The sequence below is a fragment of the Culicoides brevitarsis genome, chromosome 1 (assembly GCF_036172545.1).
Source record: "Culicoides brevitarsis isolate CSIRO-B50_1 chromosome 1, AGI_CSIRO_Cbre_v1, whole genome shotgun sequence".
In the NCBI taxonomy this organism is placed as follows: domain Eukaryota; kingdom Metazoa; phylum Arthropoda; class Insecta; order Diptera; family Ceratopogonidae; genus Culicoides; species Culicoides brevitarsis.
Genome location: NC_087085.1, coordinates 44,540,326 through 44,565,783, shown reverse-complemented (window position 1 = coordinate 44,565,783; position 25,458 = coordinate 44,540,326). Strand labels below are relative to the sequence as shown.

At 27.4% G+C, this 25,458-nt stretch overlaps 1 protein-coding gene across 6 annotated transcripts; it reads left to right on the top strand.

Moving 5' to 3' along the window:
- The first annotated feature begins 22 nt into the window (after positions 1-22).
- Positions 23-25,018, top strand: LOC134837119 (spectrin beta chain). Of its 6 annotated transcripts, XM_063852447.1 has the most exons (13): positions 23-134; positions 7,948-8,129; positions 8,203-8,528; positions 9,516-12,929; positions 14,778-16,956; positions 17,900-18,096; positions 18,154-18,334; positions 21,365-21,448; positions 21,623-21,772; positions 22,514-22,623; positions 23,086-23,252; positions 23,310-23,492; positions 24,828-25,018. In XM_063852447.1, the coding sequence occupies exons 2-13, from the start codon at positions 8,000-8,002 to the stop codon at positions 24,829-24,831; spliced, it is 7,125 nt and encodes a 2,374-aa protein (XP_063708517.1). In that variant the 5' UTR covers positions 23-134; positions 7,948-7,999; the 3' UTR covers positions 24,832-25,018. The 6 variants fall into 6 exon arrangements, with proteins under 6 accessions (XP_063708517.1, XP_063708515.1, XP_063708518.1 ...); XM_063852445.1 differs by lacking the exon at positions 24,828-25,018 and having other exon boundaries at positions 23,310-23,497; XM_063852446.1 differs by lacking the exons at positions 23-134; positions 24,828-25,018 and adding an exon at positions 556-633 and having other exon boundaries at positions 23,310-23,497.
- Positions 25,019-25,458: the final 440 nt, after the last annotated feature.

The following is a 25,458-nucleotide window of genomic DNA, read 5'->3' as shown; positions in this document are numbered from 1 at the left end:
AGCACGGAGGCGAATTAACGCGATTGAATTAGCAGAAAGCTACACGGGTAAAATTTCCGTGCGTAAAAAAGTCCGTGTTTAGTTGATAAAACCCCCGAATTAATTGATAGAAAATTGCAGAAAATTGAGAAAAGGTGATTATCGAGTGAATTTTTCAAAGAAATTATGGAAATTTGCAAAATTTGATGCGGAAAATTGTGAAAAATAATTCCGCATAGACAACGCCCCGCACACACACGTACAGTACAGCAAGTGACATCATCATCCATTTTCCTATAAGACTAATTTGCCGGATAAAGAGCAAAATATCACAGAAAACCACCAAAAAAGTGTCCCAAAGTGCTCCAATCATCGCAAAATTGCAATTTTAACAAATTCCCTCAGGTTTTTCGGATTATTTTACGGTAAAATCAGAGATTTTGTTTTTGGTCTCTCCAACCAAAAAATTTTACGTGCGTGTGTATGTGTGTGTGTCTGTATGCGATTTGTGTGTGCGTTAGACCTGCGCGATAGCCAACTCCGACAGAATCATCAGCAGTAACGCCAGCACCGAGAAAAAAATTAAAAATTGTTTAAAATTCGCCTGAAAAGAGTGAAAAAGTGCAAGAATTTAATTGAATTTGACTCGAGCAAGTAATTAAAATGAATTTAAACGAGAAATAATTGAGTTCCGTGTTGAATGGCGAAAAATTCGTCATCCATTGAGTTTAGTGAAAAGAATAATAATAATAATAAATTGTTTTTCTGCCTTCTTCTTGTGAAGAACGGGGAGCAAGAGAAGATTTGTCGTCATCGATTGCCGGTGCTGAAGGCAATTAATTCATTAAATCTATGAACAAGAATTTTCTATTGAATATTTTTGACCTGAATGACCCGAAAAGACTCCAGATTGAAATATTTTTAAGAATTAATAGTTGATACAAAAGGTCGATACAAAAGTCAAAAAGGTTTGAAGTTTTATGGATTTTCCAAAATATTTTTAAAAAATTTTAATTGTTTAACTTTTTTCATGTTTTGTATCTCAATTTTAAATAATTTCACAAAATTAAATTTTTTTTGAAACAAAACAAAAAAAATAATATTTTTTTTATTAAAGAGATTTTTTAAAAAATAAATAAAAAAAATAATTTAATTTAATTTAATTAATTAATTAATTTTTATAAAAAATTTTATTTTAATAAATTTAATTTTTTTATTTAATATTTTTCAAAATTTGAAATTTTTTTTATTGGTTTTGTTAAAAAAATAAATAAAATAAAAATTAAATACCTTAGATTTAAAGTTTTATTTTTTTTAAATATTTTAAATTTTTATACAATAATTATTTTTTTATGAAATATTTTCAATTTTAATAAGAAAATAATTAAAATTAATTTTAAAAAATCTTAAAAAATCTTCAAATTTTAAAAATCGTAAAATTTTTATTTTTTTTCTAAAAATTAAAAAAAAATAAAATAAAATAAATGAATATTTTTCACTAAAGAAGTTGTTTAAAAAATAGATAAAAAGATTAATTTAATTTGGTTTTAATTTAATTTAATAATTAATTTATAATTTTTAAAATTTCTATTTTTAATCAATTTAATTTTTTTAATAAATTTTTTTTAAATTTGACAATTTTTCAATATTTTAGTTAAAAAAATAAATAAAATAAAATTAAAATAAAATTCCTTTGATTTTAAATTATTTGAAAAATCAATTAAAATTATTTTTTTAAAATATTTAAGTTTTTATTAAATAATTAATTTTTAATTAATATTTTGAAATATTTTCAAAAAAAAATCGAAAAAAAATAAATTAATTAAAAATTAAAGAAAATCAATTTCAATTTTCAAAAGTTTTCAAAATTTTCATTTTTATTTGTAAAATTAGAAAAAAAAATAAATAAAATTTTTTTTTAAATTTATGTGTAAAGAATGAAAAAACTTGTAAAAATCAGATAAAAATATTAAACAAAAATTAAAATATTTCTGAAAAATTTATAAAATTGAAAACATTTTGAACTATTGTATCGACCTTGATGAATCAATGTTACCGAATTAGATCAAAAAGTCATCCAAAAATAAGCAAAAAATATAAAATTTATTAAAATTTACTTCCATTACTTGCCTGCTGACTCGTACCGATGACCTATACACGAGCGAGAGAGAGCGAAAAGTTCGAGTTTGCGCTTTTATTTTCATTTTTCAAGTAAATTGCCTTTTGTATATGTTTACCATAAGCATATATTTACCGTACATGTCACTCTCTTCTACACCTTAGTTTTTACTTTATTTTATTTTTTTTGACAAGTTTCCCCCTCAAAACAATTTCCTTTTGAAAAACAAAAAAAAAATTACCAATACTAACGCGATGCGGCTTGAATGGATAGAAGAGACACATATGCGTTGATTAAAGAATCATCGTTCAAGAATTCTATTTATAGAAACATTATATCATTATGTGCCGTACACTGTCCATTCCGCTGCCTGTGTTTAAAATGAATTATAATATAATATGAAAGCCAGCACTCCTCTATTATGTATTTACTATCTTAATTATTATTGAATATAATTTTTTTTATTTATCCAAGTCGCGATGATGATGATAACCAACAACCAACAAGCAAATATTGCATCATTTTTCATTTTAAAAAATATTACAAACAGATTTTTATTTTTTTTTCTTTTCTATTTTGAATCGAAGTCCAGTGGATTGAAAAATATTTATTAAACTTCTGTTTCAGTTAGTTTTAGTAATAATACGCTAAAAATAGCGAGTTTTTAATGACATTGCTTTATTCGAGTTACGATAAATAGAAGACGACAAGTGATACAAGACAGACAATCGTCGCATTGTGTGTTTTAAAATAAGTTTTTAATTCATGAATAGATGCATCTTGAATGTCCTTCGACTCTCGAGTGGTATTTTTAACTTACGAGACAAAAGTTTTTAATTAATTAATAGAATAACCCTCGTCAATGTAAAAAGTTGAGATTTGAATGTCAGAAATCGACTTTTCCTTTTTGATTATTTATGAGGATGATACAATATTTTAAAAAAATAATTTTTTCTTGATAAAAAATATTTTAATTTTTTTTTTAATTATTTTTTTAATAAATATTTTAGTTTAAAAATTAAAATTAATTATTTAGAAAATTAAAAAAAAATTAATTAAAAAAATATTTTAAAAATTATTTTTTATATAAAAATTTTAATTTAATAAAAAAATAAAAATGAAAATTTTAATGACAAAAATATTTTACAAATTATTTATTTTTTTTTTTTTATAAAAATTTTAATTAAAAAAATATTTTAAAATTATAATTTTTTTTAAAAAAAAGTAAAATTAAAAATTCTTAAATTTAAAAATTTTTTATTATTATTTTTTTTTTATAAAAATTTTAATTAAAAATTTTATTTAAAAAAATTATTAATTTTTTTTTTTAATAAAAATTTGAATTTTAATTATATTTAATAAAAAAATTAATAAATAATAATACTTTTAATTAAAAAACTTAAAATTTTAATTAAGTTTTAAAATTAGTAAAAAATTTAAGCTTTTATTATTTTTGTTGGTTTATAACAAAAAACAATTAAAAATTAAAAATTTAAATAAAAAAAAAAATTTAAAAGATTAATCAGAAAAATAATTTAAATTAAATATTTGATAAAAAAAATAAAATTTTTGAAGAATTTTTTTTTTTATTTTTTTTTGTTGAAATAAAAATCTCGAAGCAACAGTAAGAGAGAGAAAAAAAATAAATTTTATACTTGAAACTTGATTATTTCGCTCTACATCAATAAACCTTTTTATAGCAAAAAAACGTTTTATAATCGACTTATGTAACTTTATTTCAATTTTTTTTTTCACAAATGATTAAATAAATCAGAAAAATCCGCAAAAAAAAAGTTTTCGTCAAAAGTATTAAGCGTATTTTCGTTCAAATTTCTCTCTTTTTAAACAAAATTTGCAATCGTAACTCATACAAAGCAATAAAAAACGCGAAAAAATCTGACAGACAATAAAAAACGAGCGGAAACCAAGTGCTGTCAGCAGTAGAAGCCAGCAATTTTATTGTTGTTGTTATAAAATCGTTAATTTTTTTCATTCATACATCAAACGACGACTACAAGGTAATTCAATCGCATCACTCCAATAAAAAATAAACAACAAAAATATTTTTGTCGCAAAGTGTGTCATTTTGCCATAAATGTACCGAATGTCAGTTTTGAGGTATGGCTCATTGAGCAAAAGCGCGTTATTGCTTATCAATGGAACAAAAACCGGGCAAGGTGCAATTTCTCGTCGAACGTGACAATTTTCAAAAGGAATGGAATTAAAAGATTTCGTGCCGCGAACGAAAAAGTTGGTTTAGAACAATAGAATTTCATCGTGTTGATTGCGATGGTGTCATTTAACGTACATTAGACCATCATTATTACGATACACTACTCACTTGCGACGACTCGTTATTTCCGTTGAGACTGATATTTTTATTATTTATAACACTACGGCCCATTCAATTCATTTTTTTTTGTGTTTCGTAAATAAAACGTGACGTTCGTTCACTCACAAAATTAAAATTAGCTGGCAAGCCGGTAAAGTTCAAATTCAAAACTTTTTAAAATATCCAACGAACCATGAAGAATTTTTAATTTTTTCGTTTTAAGAGAAAATTCTTCTAACGAAATGACGATCCAAAGTAGGACAAATGCTTCAATTTTTATGCGCGCCCCGTCGACGACGACGTGAATTACAGTCGTAAGAGAGTTCATTAAACTTGACACAGTCAACATAAACATTCATCGTTTGTTGTTACAAACTGCATAAAAGTTTTAGTTTATAAAAAAAAGATCAAAAACTTGCATTTCTCGTTCCTTTCTCTCGTTTCTTTATAAATATTTTATAAATAATGTGCAGCGTGTGCGCTGATAAATCGTTACATAAGACGATAAAACTTTAATCAACTTGTTGAGAGGCGAGACTGGAAGAATATTAAGTCGGTGCAATTGGAGAAAATGTTTTCGATTTCTTGCATTTAAAAAAAAATTTTCATGTAAAAAATTTTAGAAATACAAAAAAAAATTTGAAAATTTTAATATTAAAAAAGTTAAAAAAAATTATAAAAAAATTTTTTAAAAATTTAAAAACTAAAAAAAAATTAAAAAAAAATAATTTAAAAAAAAAAAAAAAAAATTTGAAATAAATAAATAATAAAAATATTTGAAAAATAAAAAAAAATTATTAAAAAAATTTTGACGGAGTACAATGATTTGACAGAAGAGGTCGTAAACTTTCCTATTGAAAAATTTAAGAAATATGTCAAATTAAGATGCATCGAAGAAAGTGATCGTTTTTGAAGAATGTTAATTTATTTAGAGAAAAAAATATAAGTTAATTTTAATTTTTTAAAAATAAATATATTTTGTTTTAAATTAAAAAAAAAATTAAATTTTCCATGCTGGTTTTTATTTAATAAAATTCATTATTAAATTTTTGACTTCATCAATTTAATTAAATTTTAATTTAATTTAAAAATATATTTTTTTTTAATTTTGATAATACTTTTTTATTTTAATATAATTTGATAATTTTTTTTTTAATTTTTGAATTTAATTTTTTTTTTTATTTATTCTTAAATTTTTGACTTCATCAATTTAATTCAATTTAATTTAATTTTTTAAATTATTTTTTATTTAACTTTAAGTCAAAAATTAAGAAAAAATAATATGTTTAATGAATTTAATGATTTTTTTTTTATTTTTTCGTTAAAAATGTAAAAAATTTTTTTTTTACATTTTATAAATTTTATTTTACAATCCATCAAAAAAATTTCAGAAAATTAAAATAAAGTAAAATCCAAAAAACTTTTTATCATTGCATCGTCCTAAACTCATTAACAGAACGAGCGTCGATGATGTCATGCCATCGTCATCATGATGTTTGTTAAATAAGAGACACTTATCAGTCGAGTCTCATGATTAACTATTATGAAAGAACGACTTTCATACAGAAAAAATAAACACTTCTTTTGTGTATTTCGAGACATCATTCACTCGGAATCAGCAAGAGTTGATAATGAAATTGCGAAAGAAACATGTTGCGGTCATTAAATGCGGTTTTCAAAGTCGTTGAGAAGCGATAATTATTTGTTAATGAATAGAACGAATAGACGAAGAAACATAACTCGAAATTTTTTGTCGTTTTTGTCGTTCATGGTAATAAATTGTCATCTATTGGGAAGTGTCAGATGTCAGTTTCTCCATTTGTTATTGAAATTAAAAGTATTTTTTGAATATTTTATCGATAAAATGCGGGAAGAGGTGATGACAAAGTTGTATCGATTTCATCTCGAAACTTTTTGTTTATGAAAAGTTTCGAAAATTCAGTCTCTCGGGGAGTCGATGAAACATTTTCAATCAAGAAAGTAGTTGAAAATTTGTTAGTTGGGTTTATCTAATCTAATTTTGTAAAAAAAAAATATCTGTCATGAGACTAAATTGGGTTTTTTTTACGTGCTCTTGCTCTTAAAAAATAAATAAATTTTTTTAATTCATAGTTTTTAGATAAAATAATTTTTATAAATTTTTTTTTAATTATCAAAAAATATCCGTATTAAAAAAATTATGTTCAAAATAATATTTAATAAAAAAATAAAATTTTAAGTATTTTTTTTAAATTTTAATATTTTTTTTAAATTTTTTTTAAATAAAATTAAATAAAAATAAATTATTTAAGTTTATTTTTAGGATTTCAAAGAAATGTTTAAATATTGTGAAATATTGTTTAAAATTTTTTTTTTTTAATATTTTAATTTAAATAAATTTTCTGAAATTATTTTTTTTCTATTGATTTTTAATTCATTAATTAATAGAGAATTTAATTAATATTTTTAATTAAAATAATTTTTTTTTTGCTTGAAATTTTTTAATGATTTGATATTTAAATCAATAATTCAATAATAATTAATTTTATTTGTTAAAAAAAATTTTTTTTGGCTTGAAAAATATTTTTTTTTTAAATTAATATTATTTTTAATAATAATTTTTTAAAAATATTTTTGATTCAAAAAAAAATTTTTTTTTGCCTTAAAAATAAAACAAACTAAATTCTAATCACCCTTAACACAGTTTGTCGTTCAAAAGGTCACAATTTTTCAATCAAATTTAATCAACTGACGGTGCAAAACAGAATTTTTTTGTTTGCGATGTTCTTGCAAATTAACGTTAATGGACATTTATCATATTTCATTTGCAAAAAAAAAAGTTCGCGAAGGTATTATAATGAGTCGATTTATGTAACACGAGAAGCAAGCGCTAAAAACCAAACGCTGTCGATCAATCGAATAAAAATGAAAATGGATAGAATGTCAGCTCGCAGATCGATATTCACGCGAAAGAATCTAATTTCAGTTTTTTTTTTCGTTCTTTTTTGTTCGTTTTTTGATACAATCAAAAATCCGCAACTTAATTAAACTTGGCGATGTTTTTGTGTTTGTACAGCAAGCGAGACAGCTGCGAGTTTGTGGCGCCTGTGTAACCTAGTTGTTGCTTTTTTCCTTCCGTACGGTAGCTGTGCGTGCATGGAGTACATTAAAGGGCATGTAGGAAGACACGTTAGTCGTAAAAACGGTATCGACCCAATGAATTTATACCTTTTTTATCCTTGAAGTGAATGTCTTTGACGTCGTCGTCTTGTTATCGTCTTGTGTAGACTGTCGTTCGCCATTTTTCAGCTACTTTTTGCCCTTTTTTCACATCATTTGACATTGCGACGGGAAAATGGATCATGGATGATGAACTTGAACCAAAAAAAAATTTTTTTTAATTTTTTAAAAATTTTTAAAAATCTTAAAAAAATTTTTTAAATTAAAAAAAAAATAATTTAAATTTTTTTTCAATTTTAAATTTTTTTTTTATTTTTTAATTTTTTTTTTTAATTTTTAAAATTTTTTTTCTTCGCAGATATCCGAACTGGAGAACTATTTAGGCAGCTTTTAATTTTGATAACAGAAAAATGACGACAGATATTTCTGTAGTTCGTTGGGATCCCAGCCAGGGACCCGAATACATTGACGAGTACGAGTATGACGGAGGAAATTCGAGCTCTCGACTCTTTGAACGTTCCAGAATTAAGGCATTAGCAGGTAAATTCGTGACTTTTTCTAAAAAAAAAAATATTTTTTCATTAAAAAAACTTTTTTTTTTCAATTCAAACAGAGGAACGTGAGACTGTACAAAAGAAAACCTTCACAAAATGGGTAAATTCACACCTGGTTCGTGTCAATTCCCGTGTCGGCGATTTGTATGTGGATATGCGTGACGGCAAAAATCTGATTAGACTTTTGGAGGTATTGTCGGGCGAACGATTGCCGCGTCCCACAAAGGGCAAAATGCGTATCCATTGCTTGGAGAATGTCGATAAAGCGTTGCAATTTTTGCGCGAGCAACGTGTGCATTTGGAGAATATCGGATCGCACGATATCGTCGATGGCAATGCCAGTTTGAGTTTGGGTCTCATTTGGACCATCATTTTGAGATTCCAGGTGAGTTTTTATTTTAATTAATTTTTAAATTTGATTTTTTCACTTTTTGTCGCGTTGAAGATTTGAAATTATTTTTTTTTTATTTAAAAAAAAAAAAAATTGAAGAAATATTTTTTTTAATAAATATTTGTAAATTTTAATTTTTTCATAATTTTTAAAAATTAATTTTTATTAATTTTCAATAGAAAAATTACTTGATCAAATTTTTATAATAAATTTTTTTTTAAAAAATTATAATTAAATTTTTAAAATATTTTTTTTCTCTTTTACGTGAAATACATTTTATTTATTTTTAAAAAAAAAATTTATATATTTTTTTTATTTTTTTATATCTTAACTTTAAATTTAAACAAGTCAAAAATTAATTAACAAATATTTAAAAAAAATTGATAAAAAATGAAATAAATTTAAATTTTTTCAAATATTTCTCTTTCACGTGAAATACATTTTATTTATTTTTCTAAAAAAAAATTATATATATTTTTTTTATTTTTCCATATCTTAATTTTATTTTTTTAACATATTTTAAAAAATTTGAACAAATTCAATTTTTTATTGAAATTTTTTTAAATTTTTATTTTTTTTTAATTTTTATTAATTTTAATTTTCATAGTTTAACTTTAAATCGAAACAAATAATTCGGAAAAAAATTTTATTTTTTTTTATTTTAAATAAAAATAAAAAAAAAATTATCAAAAAAAAAATAAATAAAAAATTCTCTTCTTAACAAAAAATTAAGATTTTAATTAATTATTTTTAATTTAATTTTTTATTAATTGTCAATTTTTTATTTTATTTTTTTATATCTTAGAAAAAATTGATAAAATAAAAAAAAATTAAATTCACTCTTATTGTCAAAAATTTTAATTTTAATGGTTTTTTATTTTTTTCAATTTTTATCTATTTTTTTAAAATTTAATATTGATTCTAATAAATTTAATAACGAAATAAATTTTAATGAAATTTTTAATTTTTTTCTTCAAACAGATCCAAGACATCACAATCGAAGAAGTCGACAACAAAGAAACAAAATCCGCGAAAGACGCTTTGCTGTTATGGTGTCAAATGAAAACCGCGGGCTACAACAACGTCAATATCCGCAACTTTACCACGTCATGGCGCGACGGTCTCGCCTTCAACGCAATCATCCACAAACATCGTCCCGACTTGATTCAATTCGAAAAATTGTCCAAGAACAATCCAATTTACAACCTAAACAATGCATTTAACGTAGCTGAAGACAAATTAGGCCTCACAAAGCTCTTGGATGCCGAAGACATTTTCGTCGAGCATCCCGATGAAAAATCAATCATCACCTACGTCGTTACCTACTACCATTACTTTAGCAAAATGAAGCAAGAAACGGTCCAGGGCAAGCGTATTGGCAAAGTTGTTGGCATCGCGATGGATAACGATCGCATGATCAACGAATACGAAGGTTTAACGAGCGACCTCCTGCAATGGATCGAAACCACAATCGTTTCTTTGGGAGATCGCGAGTTTTCCAACTCCCTCGCTGGCGTTCAGGGACAACTTGCGCAATTCAGCAACTACCGTACGGTTGAAAAACCCCCGAAATTCGTCGAAAAAGGCAACTTGGAAGTCCTTCTCTTCACCTTGCAGTCCAAAATGCGAGCGAATAATCAAAAACCTTACACCCCCAAGGAAGGCAAGATGATTTCCGACATCAACAAGGCATGGGAACGCTTGGAAAAGGCCGAACATGAACGAGAACTCGCCTTACGCGAAGAATTGATTCGTCAAGAGAAATTGGAGCAACTCGCGGCACGTTTCAACCGAAAAGCATCGATGCGCGAAACGTGGCTCAGCGAAAATCAACGTCTCGTCTCGCAAGACAACTTTGGCTTTGACTTGGCAGCTGTCGAAGCAGCAGCGAAGAAACACGAGGCAATCGAAACCGACATTTTCGCGTACGAGGAACGCGTTCAAGCTGTCGTTGCCGTTTGCAATGAACTGGAACAAGAAAAATATCACGATATTGTCCGAATTGTCGAACGTAAGGAGAATGTCTTGCGTTTGTGGACGTATTTGCTTGAATTGCTCCGTGCCCGACGCTCGAGATTGGAATGCAGCATCAATTTGCAACAAAACTTCCAAGAAATGTTGTACATTTTGGATTCCATGGAAGAAATCAAGCAACGTCTCTTGACCGACGACTACGGAAAACACTTGATGGGCGTCGAAGATCTCTTGCAAAAGCATTCGCTCGTCGAAGCGGACATAAATGTGCTCGGGGAACGCGTCAAACAAGTCGTGCAGAACAGTCAACGCTTCTTGAGCGAAGAAGTTGAGGATTACAAGCCATGCGATCCTTCCATCATCGTAAATCGCGTGCAACAACTCGAAGATGCGTATGCCGAGCTTGTTAAACTTGCCGTCGAACGTCGTTCCCGTTTGGAGGAATCCCGAAAATTATGGCAATTCTATTGGGATATGGCTGACGAGGAAAATTGGATCAAAGAAAAGGAACAAATTGTCTCGACAGGCGATATTGGTCACGATTTGACCACAATTCACTTGCTTTTGTCAAAACACAAGGCTTTGGAGTCTGAAATCCATTCGCATGACCCACAATTGATGTCTGTCGTTGCTATCGGCGACGATTTAGTCCGTCAGGGACACTTTGGAGCGGATCGCATCAAAGAACGCTTGCAAGAAATCCTCGCCAGTTGGAATGGACTTCTCGATTCCGCCGCATATCGTCGCAAACGCTTGGAAGATGCCGTCGAATATCATCAACTCTTCGCCGATGCCGAAGATATTGACGCTTGGATGTTAGATGCCCTCAAATTAGTGTCCAGCGAAGATGTTGGCAACGACGAAAGTCACGTACAATCCCTCTTGAAGAAGCACAAAGACGTCGCCGACGAATTAAAATCCTATTCGGAGACTATTGAGCAACTTCATAAACAAGCCCAAGCTCTAACCTCAACTTTAACCCCTGAAGAAAAGGAAAAAGTCGCTGATCGTCTCGCGAAAATCAACGAACGGTACAATGAACTCTTGGAATTGTCGAAATTACGCAAGCAACGTCTCTTGGACACCCTCAGCAAGTACAAACTCTTGTCCGAAAGCGACGGAGTCGAGCAATGGATCACCGAAAAGGAGAAAATGCTCGCTACAATGACGCCGGGACGCGATATCGAAGATGTTGAGATCATGAAGCATCGTTACGAAGGCTTCGATAAGGAAATGAACGCCAATGCGTCGCGCGTTGCGGTTGTAAATCAACTTGCGCGTCAATTGTTGCATGTTGAACATCCCGATTCGGAAGAAATTACCGCCCGACAGAACAAATTGAACCAAGAATGGGGTCAATTACGCGACAAAGCGGAAGCAAAACGTGAGGAACTCGCTTCAGCTCATGGCGTTCAAACATTTTACATTGAATGTCGCGAAACTGTGTCCTGGATTGAAGATAAAAAGCGAATTCTCACGGAAACGGATTCGCTTCAGATGGATTTGACCGGCGTGATGACATTGCAACGTCGTTTATCGGGTATGGATCGCGATTTGGCAGCAATTCAAGCGAAACTTTCCGCTTTGGAGAAAGAAGCTGACTCAATTGAAGGCGAACATCCCGAAGAAGCTGCTTTGATTCGTGAAAAAGTCTCGCAAATTCAGATTATTTGGGAGCAACTCACCCATATGTTGCGCGAACGTGATGCCAAATTGGAAGAAGCGGGAGATTTGCATCGTTTCTTGCGCGATTTGGATCATTTCCAGGCGTGGTTGACGAAAACTCAAACAGATGTCGCTTCAGAAGATCAACCAACCACTTTGGCTGATGCTGAAAAGCTTCTTACGCAACATCAAAGTATCAAGGAGGAAATTGACAACTACACCGATGATTATTCAAAGATGATGGAATATGGCGAAGGTCTAACTTCAGATCCGAGTCAATCGGAAGACCCGCAATACATGTTCTTGCGTGAGAGATTACGCGCCTTGAAAGACGGTTGGGAAGAACTTCATCAAATGTGGGAGAATCGTCAAGTACTGCTCTCGCAAAGTTTGGATCAGCAACTTTTCAATCGCGATGCGCGTCAAGCTGAAGTTTTGTTGAGTCAACAAGAACACGTTTTGAGCAAGGATGATACGCCAGTTAATCTCGAACAAGCTGAGAATCAGTTGAAGAGACACGAAGCCTTCTTGACGACAATGGAGGCAAATGATGAGAAAATTAATACAATTTGTCAAGTTGCCGATTCGTTGGTGCAAAAGGAACATTTCGATGCTGATAAGATTCATAAACGGGCAGATAGCATTGTGGGACGGCGTGATGCGAATAAGGAACGCGCCATTGAGATGCACGAGAAATTGAAGAATCAAGTCAAGTTGCATGAATTCTTGCAGGATTTGGAGGAACTCACTGAATGGGTAAGTTTGGATTTTTTTTTCTAAATTTTTATTAAAATTTTGGTTTAACTCATTTGAAGATATTTTGAAAGTGTTAAAAAAATTAAATTAAAAAAAAATATTTTTTATAAATTAAAAAACTTTTTAAAAATATTAATTTTAAAATTAAAAGCATTTTCAAAAAAATTTAAAAATTTTATTTTAAAAAAATTGTTTTGATTGAAATCATTTAAATATATTTTTAAAGTTTAAAAAAATTTTTCTAAATTAAAAAATTCGTTAAAAATTAAAAAAAAAATTAAAAAAAATAATTTTTTTTTTCGATTGAAATCATTTGAAAATATTTTTTAAGTTTTAAAAAAACTCCAAAATTAATTTTTCTTAAATTAAAAAAATTCTTAAAATTCTGACATAAAAAAATTAAGAAAAAATTGAATTAAAGTTTTTTTTTGAAAGAAAAAATATTTAAAATTTTTCATGAAAAAAATACTAATTTTTCTCTACATTTCTTTTTGTTCATTAATTTTTAAAAGAAAATTAATATTTATTGAAAACATAAAAAATTTTAAATGTTTTTATACACTTCAAAAATTATTTACAAAAAAATTTTGAAAGTATTAAAAAATTCAAATTAAAAAAAATATTTTTTTAAAAATTAAAAAACTTTTTGAAATTCTGCAAATTCTTAATTTTAAAATTAAAAATATTTTCTAAAATTTTTTTCCAAAAATTTTAATTAATTTAAAACAAAATTTCTTTTGATTGAAATCATTTGAAAAGATTTTAAAATTCTTTAAAAAAATTTAAAACAAAAGTTTTTTTTTTCTTAAATTAAAATAGTCAAAATTCGAAAAAAAAATTTTGAATTTTTAAATCTAAAATTTTATGAAAAATTAGTTAAATTTTAGTTAAAAAAATTTGGAGAGAAAAATAATAAAAAAATATAAAAAATTTTCAGGAAAAAAATTGTAATAAAAAATTGTAATTGTAATAAAAAAAAATAAAATAATTAAAAACATAAAAATCAATTGAAAATTAAAGTATCCAACAAAAAAAAAAGTAAAATTTCTCTTATCAAAAAATTTGGGTATGAAAATTTTTTATCTTTCACGTAAAAATTTTGAAATATTTTTATACACTTTAAAAATTATTAATTAATGAAAATTAAAAAAAATTAATTAATTTTTTTCTCGAAATTAAAAAAAAAATAAATTTAATTTAATTTTATTTTTAATTTAATTTGAAATTATTAAAAATTTATAGATTTTTTAATGTATTCAAAAAATATTATAATTATTAATTATCGATTAATTATTTATAAAAAAAATAAAAATTTCGATGACAAAAAAAAAAATAAAATAAAATAGGTATAATCAAAAGTTTTTCAAAATTTAAATTTAAAAAAAAAAATGAATTAAAAAAAGTATTTTATTTTAAGATATTTTTAAAAAATGAAGGAAAATATTCAGGAAATATTTTAAAAATTAATTAAAACTTTATCAAACAAAAAAAAAAATAAAATATTCTTATCTATAAATTTCAATATGATTTTTTTAATGACAACATAAAAATTTTGAAATGTTTAAAAATTTACACTATAAAAATAATTTTCAATAAAATAAATTTTGAAAAATTAATTAAAATTTTTAAAATTAAAAATTATTTTTTTGAAAATCAGTGAAGAATAAGAAGCGAAAAGAATGTGAAAAAATAAAAAAAATTAAAAATTTTTATACATAATAATTTTTTGAAAAAATTTAAATTATAAGAAAAAAATTGAAATTAAAAAAAAAGTTTAGGTTGATATTAATAAAAATTAAAATAATTTTTTTTTTGAGCAAAAAATTAATTTTTCTTTTAATTTTTCAGGTTCAAGAAAAACACTTGACATCCAAAGACGACACATACCGCAGCGCCAAGACCGTTCACTCCAAATGGACTCGCCATCAAGCATTCGAAGCAGAAATCGCTGCCAACAAGGAACGCTTGCACGAAGCGGAAAAAGCTGCACAAGAACTCATGGCAGAAAAACCCGAATTCCGCGAAATAATCGAACCCAAATTACGCGATCTTTCCGAACACTTTGAAGATCTCGAAAAAACCACAAAAGAAAAGGGCGAACTCTTGTTCGACGCAAAACGCGAAGTCATTGTGCAACAAAGTGTCGACGATATCGACTCCTGGATCGACGAACTCGAGAAACAAGTTGTCAGCACTGACACGGGCTCCGATTTGACATCCGTGAACATTTTGATGCAAAAACATCAAATTATCCAGACGCAAATGGCAGTCAAGGCCCGTCAAGTTGACGACATCGACAAACAAACGGAAGTATTGGCAAAGACAATCCCGCAGGACAAAGTTGAGCCGATCGTGATGAAGAAAAAAGTCGTTGGCGAACGTTTCGAACGCATCAAGGCACCGTTATTGGAACGCCAACGCTTGTTGGAGAAGAAAAAGGAAGCTTTCCAATTCCGACGCGATGTTGAGGAGGAAAAATTATGGATCGAAGAGAAATTGCCGCTTGCTACATCGGAAGATCTCGGAAATTCGCTGTTCAACGTGCACGTTTTGAAGAAAAAGAACCAATCGTTGTCCACGGAGATCGATAATCATGAGCCGCGCATCAGCACGATCTGCAATAACGGTCAAAAATTGATCGATGAAGAGCACGAAGATGCCAGCGACTACGGAGACTTGATCCGGGACTTGCGTCAACGTTGGCAGGAGCTCAAAGACGCCATCGATGAGCGTCGTCGCAACTTGGAGAACTCCGAACGTGTTCAACAATACTTCTTCGATGCTGCCGAAGCCGAAGCATGGATGAGCGAACAAGAATTGTACATGATGGTCGAAGATCGTGGCAAGGACGAGACTTCGGGACAAAATTGCATGAAGAAACACAACGTTTTGGAGCAAAGTGTCGAAGATTATGCCAACACAATTCGTCAATTAGGCGAAACTGCGCGTCAACTAACCTCGGAACATCATCCAAATGCCGATCAAGTTGCCGTCAAACAATCGCAACTCGACAAATTGTACGCCGGATTGAAGGATTTGGCCGGGGAACGTCGCGCCAAGTTGGATGAAGCGTTGCAACTCTTCATGTTACATCGCGAAGTCGACGATTTGGAACAATGGATCGCCGAACGTGAACTCGTAGCTGCTTCGCAAGAGCTCGGACAAGATTACGATCACGTTACCTTACTTTGGGATCGTTTCCGCGAATTTGCGCATGACACAAACCAAATCGGAAGTGAACGTGTCGCGAAGGCAAACAGCATCGCCGATGAATTTATCCACTCGGGACACTCAGATTCAGCTACAATTGCCGAATTAAAGGATTCCTTGAACGAACAATGGCAAGATTTGCTCGAACTCATCGAGACTCGAACCCAAATGCTCGCCGCTTCACGCGAACTTCACAAATATTTCCACGATTGCAAGGACATTTTGGGTCGCATCATCGAGAAACAACATGCCGTCTCCGACGAGTTGGGAAGAGATGCCGGTTCCATTTCCGCTTTGCAACGCAAACATCAAAATTTCATCCAAGATTTGATGACGTTGCATTCGCAAGTGCAACAAATCCAAGAGGAATCCTCGAAATTGCAAGCTTCGTATGCCGGCGAGAAGGCGCGCGAAATTACAAATCGCGAACAAGAAGTTCTTCAGGCATGGGCTAATTTGCAGGCTCGATGCGACGCGCGCAAACAAAAATTGGCAGACACAAGTGACTTGTTTAAATTCTTCAATATGGTCCGTACGTTGATGCTGTGGATGGAAGATGTCGTGCGGCAAATGAACACGTCGGAGAAGCCGCGAGATGTGTCGGGCGTTGAGCTGTTGATGAATAATCATCAGAGTTTGAAGGCGGAAATTGACACGAGAGAGGATAATTTTGCAGCGTGCATTGCTTTGGGCAAGGAACTTTTGACACGCGAACATTATGCATCGGCAGAGATCAAGGAGCGCCTTGTACAATTGAGCAACAGTCGAAATGCTCTTCTTCTCCGATGGGAGGAACGTTGGGAGAATTTGCAATTAAGTAAGTTTTTGAATTTTTTTTATTTTTTTTTGTTTAAAATAAAACTTAAACATAAATTCTCAGATAAAAAAAAAAAAAATTAAAAAAAAAAAATTTTTTTCAAAAAATTAAAAAAAAATATAATTCAAAAATTTTTAGATAAAAAAATTTCAAAATAATTATTTTCATTAAAAAAAAAAATTATTAATTTAATTTATTAATTAATTTAACAATATTAAATTTAATAATTAATTTCACAAAAATTAAATAATTTTTTCTCCTTTTAAAAAATTAAATTGAAAAATAATATATAAAAATTCTCAGATTTAAAAAAAAAAATTAAAAACTTAAAAATTAAAAAAAAATAATTTAAAAAAAAATTATTTAATAAAAAAATCAAATAAAATTCATATATTAATAACAAATTTCTAATTGCAAAAAACAAAATTTTAAAATTATTAATTTTTATAATTAAAAAAAAATTAAATTTAATATTTTAAAGAATTAAAAATTTATCAAAATTATTTTTTTTATTTAAAAAAATTCTTTATTTTTTTGTTGTTTAATGGAAATCAAATTTAGTTTGAAAAGAAGAAAAAAATATAAAATTTTGAAAAAAAAAATTAAACATTTTTTTTGACAAAAAAGTTAAAATTATTAATTCTTAAATAAAAAGAAAAATAATTTCAAAATCTTGATTGATTTTTTTTAAAAACAAAAAAAAAAAAATAAATTAAAAATAATAATATTTCATAGAATTAAAAATTTATCAAATTTAATTTTTTTTTTCATTTTAAAAAAATTAATTATTTTATCATCGTTTTATGAAAATTAAAATTTTGAAATGAAAATTTTTTTGAAAAATATTTCTTAAAAATTTTCTTATTTTATTTTTTTTTTGACAAAAAATTGAAAATTATAAATTTTCTCACCTCAAATTAACAAAAAAAAATTTCTTTTTTAGTTCTTGAAGTTTATCAATTCGCACGTGACGCCGCTGTTGCCGAAGCATGGTTGATCGCGCAAGAACCTTACTTGATGTCAACTGAATTGGGACACACAATTGACGAAGTCGAAAACTTGATTAAGAAACACGAAGCATTCGAAAAGTCTGCTGCTGCGCAAGAAGAGCGTTTCAGTGCATTGGAGCGATTGACAACGGTAAACAAAATCAAAAAATATAAAAAAAATAATTTTTAACAAAATTTATCTTTTTAGTTTGAGCTCAAGGAAATGAAACGTCGACAAGAAGCGGCAGAAAAGGCAGAACAGGATCGTATTCGCGCCGAGGAAGAAGCTAAAGCAGCGTTGGAAGCACAAGCTGAGGCAGAACGACGCGCCGAACGATCTGGCGACCAAGCTGATGCACCCGGATCGCCTCAACGTGAAAAGGAATCAGGTAAAAATCGATTTTTTTGTAAATTTCTCTCCTTTTCGCTTTTCTTCACTCACACTGTTTCATGAAAATGAGATTATTTCATATAAAATTTCATCTATCGTCAAAAGCGCAAACAATCGTCGTCGAATCAAGTCAAGAATCAATCGCGCAAGTCGAAAGCGAACCGAAAGAAGACGAAAATCTTAACATTGAAGCTCCTGTTTTTGTACCCAAGTTGACAGAACCGACAGAGAGCAAAGTTTTTCCCCAAGAAGAAATCGATGACGAACCGAATTTCGAACTTCCGAATGCCGTTGTTCAAGATTTTTTGGACAAATTACTCGTTGACGTCCCAAAAATGGAAAATCCGGTCGACAAAGATGAACTTCCAACAATTTCTAAGAAATTAAAAGTCAAAATTAAGATTACAAAGAAGATAGATCCTGCTGAAGTGAAGGAATTTGTGCCTAAAATGATCCCTGTTGAAGGGGAAAAGGTCGAGGAACCCTCTAAAAATGATGAAATCGAACCTTTAGCAACAATTGATGAAAATTTTGACAGAAAATTCGATGAAAATTTGGAGATTATTGACGTTAAAGAAGTCGAAGAAGAGTCAAAAGTCACAAAAAATGATGAAAATGATGAATTTTCTGAAAATATTGAAGAAAAAACAGAAATTCAACTCATTGAAGAGTCATTTGATACCAAAAACGTCGATTTTGAACAAGTTGAAGACGAGATTTCATCCGTAAACGAACAAAAAACGACTGAAAGTTCAATTAATGAACCAAAAATTGACTCTGAGATCACAAAATCTGATGAATTTGAAGAAGAAACTTCAAAAATCGAGCAAAATTCTGAACCAGAACAGAAAAAAATTGACGAAATCGAAGTTACTGAACAAAAATTACCCGAAAACGAACAATCTGACAAAGAAAATGAAGAACCTTCAAAGAATTTGTCAATTTCAGCTCCATCATTTGTCCCAAAGTTCCTTAAAATGGATGAAAATCCAACTTCTGAAGTCGTAACTGACGCAAAAGTTGAGAATTTACCCCAAAATGAACCGAAAATCGTCAAATTCAACATGACCCCTGAAATATTTGACCTTTCACAGTCCTTAGAAGATTCCAAAACAGAAGAAATTTCAATTTCTGAAGACGTAACTGAACCAAAAACTGATGAATTACCCAAAAGTGACCTTCCCCAATCCCCTGAAGACACAAAATTCGCCAAAAACGAAAAAAATTCATCGAAAAAACAAAAATCTGACAACAAAAAACGCGAACCAAAGAAAGATAAGACAAAAATTGACAAGAAACCAGCTTCTGATGTCACTCTTACTGAAGATAAGCCCGAAGAAAAATCCGAAGCAAGCGGCGGAGCATCATTCGTTGCTCCAGAAACACCCGAATTCGGTAAACGCAAAAATTTCCGTGGCAAAGACAAGTTTTCCGATAGTCAAGAAGGCGGATTTGACAAACGTTCGAACCCAAAATGGAATAAAAACAAGCGTTTCGAAGGCAATAATGGCCCCGGAGGTCATCCAAATGAAAGTCAAGCGCAAGAATCGTCGTTCCATGGCGGCAGAGGACAAAATCCGCATCATCGAGGAGGAAATCGCGGCGGAAACAGAGGTTTTCGCGGAGGAAGTCGAGGAAAATTTCATCAACGCGATTAATTTTCAACGAAATGATCTCATGATTAGTGAAACAAGCTTCCCTTTCACTCATAATTTTACGCTAAATGTACAAATTTTTACATTACCTGTACTTCTAATCATCACATAATTGTAAACTTTTACCTTAAATACGTGTCAAAGTCGCACATGAACAAAAAGAAAGAAAAAAATTAACAAAATTTGTTTATTTTTACTTTTTTTTTACTTACACGCTGCCTAACAAACAAACAAAAATATCAATCAATCATGTCTGTGTGTGTCTAACAAATTCTTTTTTTCGCTAAATTTTCGCCTTTGTAATCTAAAAATAATAAATAGTTGCCTTGCGTGCAACATCACCAATAGAAAAAGAAAGACCAATGTCTCAGCCAGGTACTTTTCACTTCAATGCTAAAAGTTTGTCCTTTTTATTATTTTCAATGTAAATATTTCTCTTTTGTTCATTTTTTTTACACACATGACATTTTGTTTGCTTATCATTTATAAAAAAATTCCCTGAAGCTAAAAAAATGGTGTTTGTCTACAGTTTTCATTTATATTTATCACTCAAGTTAGTTTTTTAGATAGAATTTCACATTTGCATGTCAATTTTGCACATAAATTTGCTTATAGAATATTTTTCATTATTTGGGGTATGCAAAAATTCGAGTACCGTAATATTGTTTTTTACGGTATAACGGTACATGTAAAAATTGTTTAAAAATTTTTATTGTACAAAAATTTAAAAAAAAATTTGAATTAAAATTTTGAAAAAATATAAAAAAAAAATTATTTTGTATTTTTAAAATTTAAAACGAGAAATAATTTTACTCAAAAAAAAAAAATTACGGTATGTACCGAAAACCATTAAAAATTTTTAAATTAAAATTAAGGAAAAATTATAAAAAATATTTTTTTTTAGAATTAAAATTATTTAAAAATATAGAAAATTTTGTATTTTATTGGTTTTAAAATTTTAAACGAGAAACAATTTTACTTAAAAAAAAAATTACGGTATTTACCGCAAACCATAACAAAAAAAATATTATTTTTTGAGTAAAAAAAAAATCGAAAAAATTTTTAAATTAATTTTTGAAAATTAAATTAAAGAAATTTTAAAACAATTTTTATGATAAAATCATACCGTATTTATGTACGTACTAAAAATTTCGTTACGGTACAAAATTTAAATTAACGGTATTTTGCATACCTTTACTATTTTCTAAGTTGCTTACTATTTTTAAGGCTTTTATCTATAAGGTAAGGTATCATCTTCATAAAATTGCCTCATTTTTGCATGTTTTTCCTTTTTTTTTTGCATGATTTTTTTTCACTTTTTTTTTTATTAATAAGTAATTTATGATTTTGTATATAAACCCGTAATTCATTAGTGCATGATCCCCAAAATGGTGCGGCAAAATCCCCGTCTAAACAAGTAGTTTCAAGTCCCGGTAAAGGGCAAAAATCTCCCTCAAGTAAGTTGTTAGAAGTAAAATTAACTCCATCCTCATCTTTTTTTTGGTTTTCATTTTTAATAATTAAAAAAAATTCTCACTCACATTTGTTTTAAAAATTTTTGTTCGCATTGTTTTTGTTTTAATTTCATTTTTAATTAACAAACAAAAAATATGCACGAAATCATTTTATAGCGGCTGACAAATCACGCTTATCAGCTACATTACCGTCGCCGTCATCAGGTACGAAAATCAGTCGCAGATCTCGATCCAAAAGCCCATTCCGTAGTTTCAGATGGAAACGTGGTTCGTCTTCGAAGGCAGATGATTCGTTTGAGAGTGAAGGTATTTTTATTTGAACCCCTCGAAAAATTTTCCTTGAACACTTTCCTCTTCTTCTCCTTTTCTTTCACTCAAAAACTTTTCGAAAAGAGAAAAAAATGAAAATTGCCTTTAAATTTTTAATTTTGAACCCCTTTGAGTATGCAATGAACATCAAACTAATTTTTCTTCATTTTTCACGAATTTTCACATAATTTTCCCAAATTTTTTTGATCATAAACCTTCTGTTAACTTTTTAAACTAAATTTTACAAAAATTCGTGAAATAATTCTCAAGTTATAACATTTCAAAAAATGTATGAAAAATTCAAGTTTAAAGGCAATTTTCGAACAAAAATCAACAGAGACGTTCTGAAGACGAAACAAAAAGGTTTGCAAGTCAATTTTGTGTTTGTGATCGTTTTCAAAAAATAATTTTAAGAATTTTGCATGTTTTTCATGAAATTTAGTAGAAAATCATTCATCATTCAAATTAGTTTTCAAACGTGAATTATCACTGTGTTTGCTTTAGAATAGAAATTTAACATATTTTTTTTTTTTAACACAGATAAACACCAACCTTTAAAAAAATTTAAAGGAAAAGCCTTCAATGTTTAGTTTCAATTATAAAAAAATAATTGTCTTCGTCTCGTTAATAACTTTTCATTTCAATTTTTTTCAGTTTAAATTTAATTTTTATTTAAAAAAAAAAATATTTTTTAATTTTATTTTAAATAATTTTTTTTATTTAATTTTTTAAAAATAGAACGCCCAAGTCCGGGAGGTATGGAAGATGGAGTTATCGAAGGTACTTTAACGAGAAAACACGAATGGGAATCAACGACAAAGAAGGCATCTAATCGATCATGGGATAAAGTAAGTTTAATTTTTTTTATAAAAAAATTTTAAAAATTAATTTAAAAAATAAATTAAATTAATTATAGTTTTAAAAAAATAAATAAAAAAATTATTTAAAATTAAAAAAAAAATAATTAAAATAAATTTAAAAAAATATTAAAGATTTTAATTTAAAGAAATAAATAAAATTAAATAAAATAAATAAAAATATTAAATTTTAAAAAATAATTGTAAAAAAAATTTTAAAAGACTAATTAAAATTAAAAAAAAAATAATTAAAATAAAAAAAAATAAATTTATTAAAATTTAAAAAAATAAAATTAAATTTTTAATAATAATATTTAAGAAAAAAAAAATAATTAAATTAAAATTAAGAAAAAATTAAAAAAAAAAATAATTAAAAAAATAAATTAAATTAAATTATTAAAATTAAATTTAATAAAAAAAAATTAAATTAATTTTTTAAAAAAATAATTTCAGGTCTACACGGTAGCTAAAAATGGCAAGCTATTATTCTTCAAGGATCAGAAGACATCGCGACAAGTTCCTGAACAAACATTCAAGGGAGAACCAGCTTTAGAATTAACGGGAGCCGTTGTTGAAATTGCCAGTGATTACACAAAGAAGAAGAATGTCTTCAGAATAAAGTAAAATTTTCATTTTTTTTTCAAAAAAATTAAAAATTTATAAAATTTTTTCCTTAGATTATCCAACGGCGGAGAATTCCTTTTGCAAACGCACGACGACGCCGAATTAAATAACTGGGTGTCGACTCTGAAACAACATTGCGACGCCTTGAGTGGCACAGAAAGCCGATCACAAACATTACCGGCGTCATCACAAAAGGACGAACCAAAGAGACGGTCATTCTTCACGTTGAAGAAAAAGTAAATATTTTTAAAAATCAAAAAAATTTTTGAATGCTGAACTTTTTCTCCTTCAAATCATGTATCCTCCTATTAAAAGTATCTATCCTCTTTAAAAAAATCAAAAAAAAATACTCTACCGCACGCGAATGTGAATTATTATGTGAACGATTTAACGAACGTATAACTGCCTATACCTTTTTATATATATTAACTGTGGTAGAAAATTTTAACATCTTTCATCTTTTTATCATCTCTTTCATAGTCTTTTAGAGAAATTTTTATCCAAAAAAAAAAAAAACAAAACAATCATTGAATGTAATTAGATTTTATAAGGAATTGGCTTGGTTTATTGTTTTTCCTTTTATTTTTTAAATAATTGTGCTTTTAATTTTGTATCATACGAAAAATTATATTTTATTTTAATTTTTAATATAAACGTATTTTATGATAATTTTTTTTTTTGTCTTTTTAAAAATAATAAAAAAAAATAAATTTACACCAAAAGAATAAAAAAAACATATTTTATAAGTAATTTTTGAAAAATATATCATAAAAAACGTTTTTTTCTTAGTTTTAAATTTTTTCAGTACCTTCTTATTTAATGACAATGTGAATCTTTCTTCATAATCATCAAAATTATTAAATAATTAAAAAAAAAATTATTTTAAAAATTTAATTAATTTTTTTTAAATATTTTAAATTTAATTATCATTATTAATAATAATGAAAATTATTTTTAAAAAATTTAATTATTTTTTTTAAATATTTAAAATTTAATAATCATTATTAATAATAAAAAAATTTTTAAAATTATTATTTAAAAAATTCATTAAATAATTAAAATTATATATAAAAATTTAATAATTTTTTCAAAATTATTTTTCAAAAATTAAATTAAAAAAAAAAATAATTATGAAGGAAGGTTCGCCGTCATTTTTAGTCTCACAAATAAAAAAAAATAAAATAAAATAAAGAAATATTAATATATTGTACTTTTTGCTTTATTATCCTTTATTCCTATTATTTTAAACTTTATTATTAAAAAAAATATTATTATTATGATTGTGCTTATGTTTAATATTATTATTATAAAAAGTAATAAACGAGAGTATTTGAGCTTCTATTTTAATTTTTTTCTTTATTTTACTTTTGTATCATATACATCACAAACAAACACTTTTTCCTCATCTTTCACCCGTATTTAGTTGGTAGATCATCGGAATCGAGCAAGCTTTTCTGTATGGTTTTGAATTGATTATAATTATAATTTTGCATGATAATTGGCATCTAAATAAGAAAAATATATATTTAACAAAATTCTTACAAAAAAATTTTTTTCTCATTTCTTTTCAGTTAAAAATCTTAAAAAATACAAAAAAATCTTGCGAAACAGCATACTCGATATTTTTGCTATTATACATGTAATGACTTCTCATCATTTTTAATTATTATAAAGTTATATAAACAAACAAAATCATACATTATATCATTATTATTACTTGATTTTATTATCAAAAATATATATTGTATACTTTTCACACCCTCGATACATTTTAAGTCCTCAAACATGTTCAAAATAAATAATATATAAAAAAAAATATATAATGAAAAATACATATATAAGAGAGTTGAGGTTGCAAGCTATTAGCAACGAGTTTTTTTAACTACACAGATCACTTTCATTTCGAAAGAAAGGAGATTGGATCTAGACAACAAGAACAATAAAAGGGAGTATCTTTTAATTTCAGGTTAAACTTCTTCCTTTTTTACAAATATTTAATAAATACAATATTAATATATATAATATATAACATGTAACTTTTTCCAAGGCTGCTTTAGTTTTTTCGCTAATTTTTTTTCTATATATATTAAAAAAATAATTTTAAGGGCAGTACAAGCTGTTATAACAAGAACCGATAAAAAAAATAAATTATTAAATTAACAAAACAAAAAAATTGAAGAAGAGCTATATTTTTATGCTAAT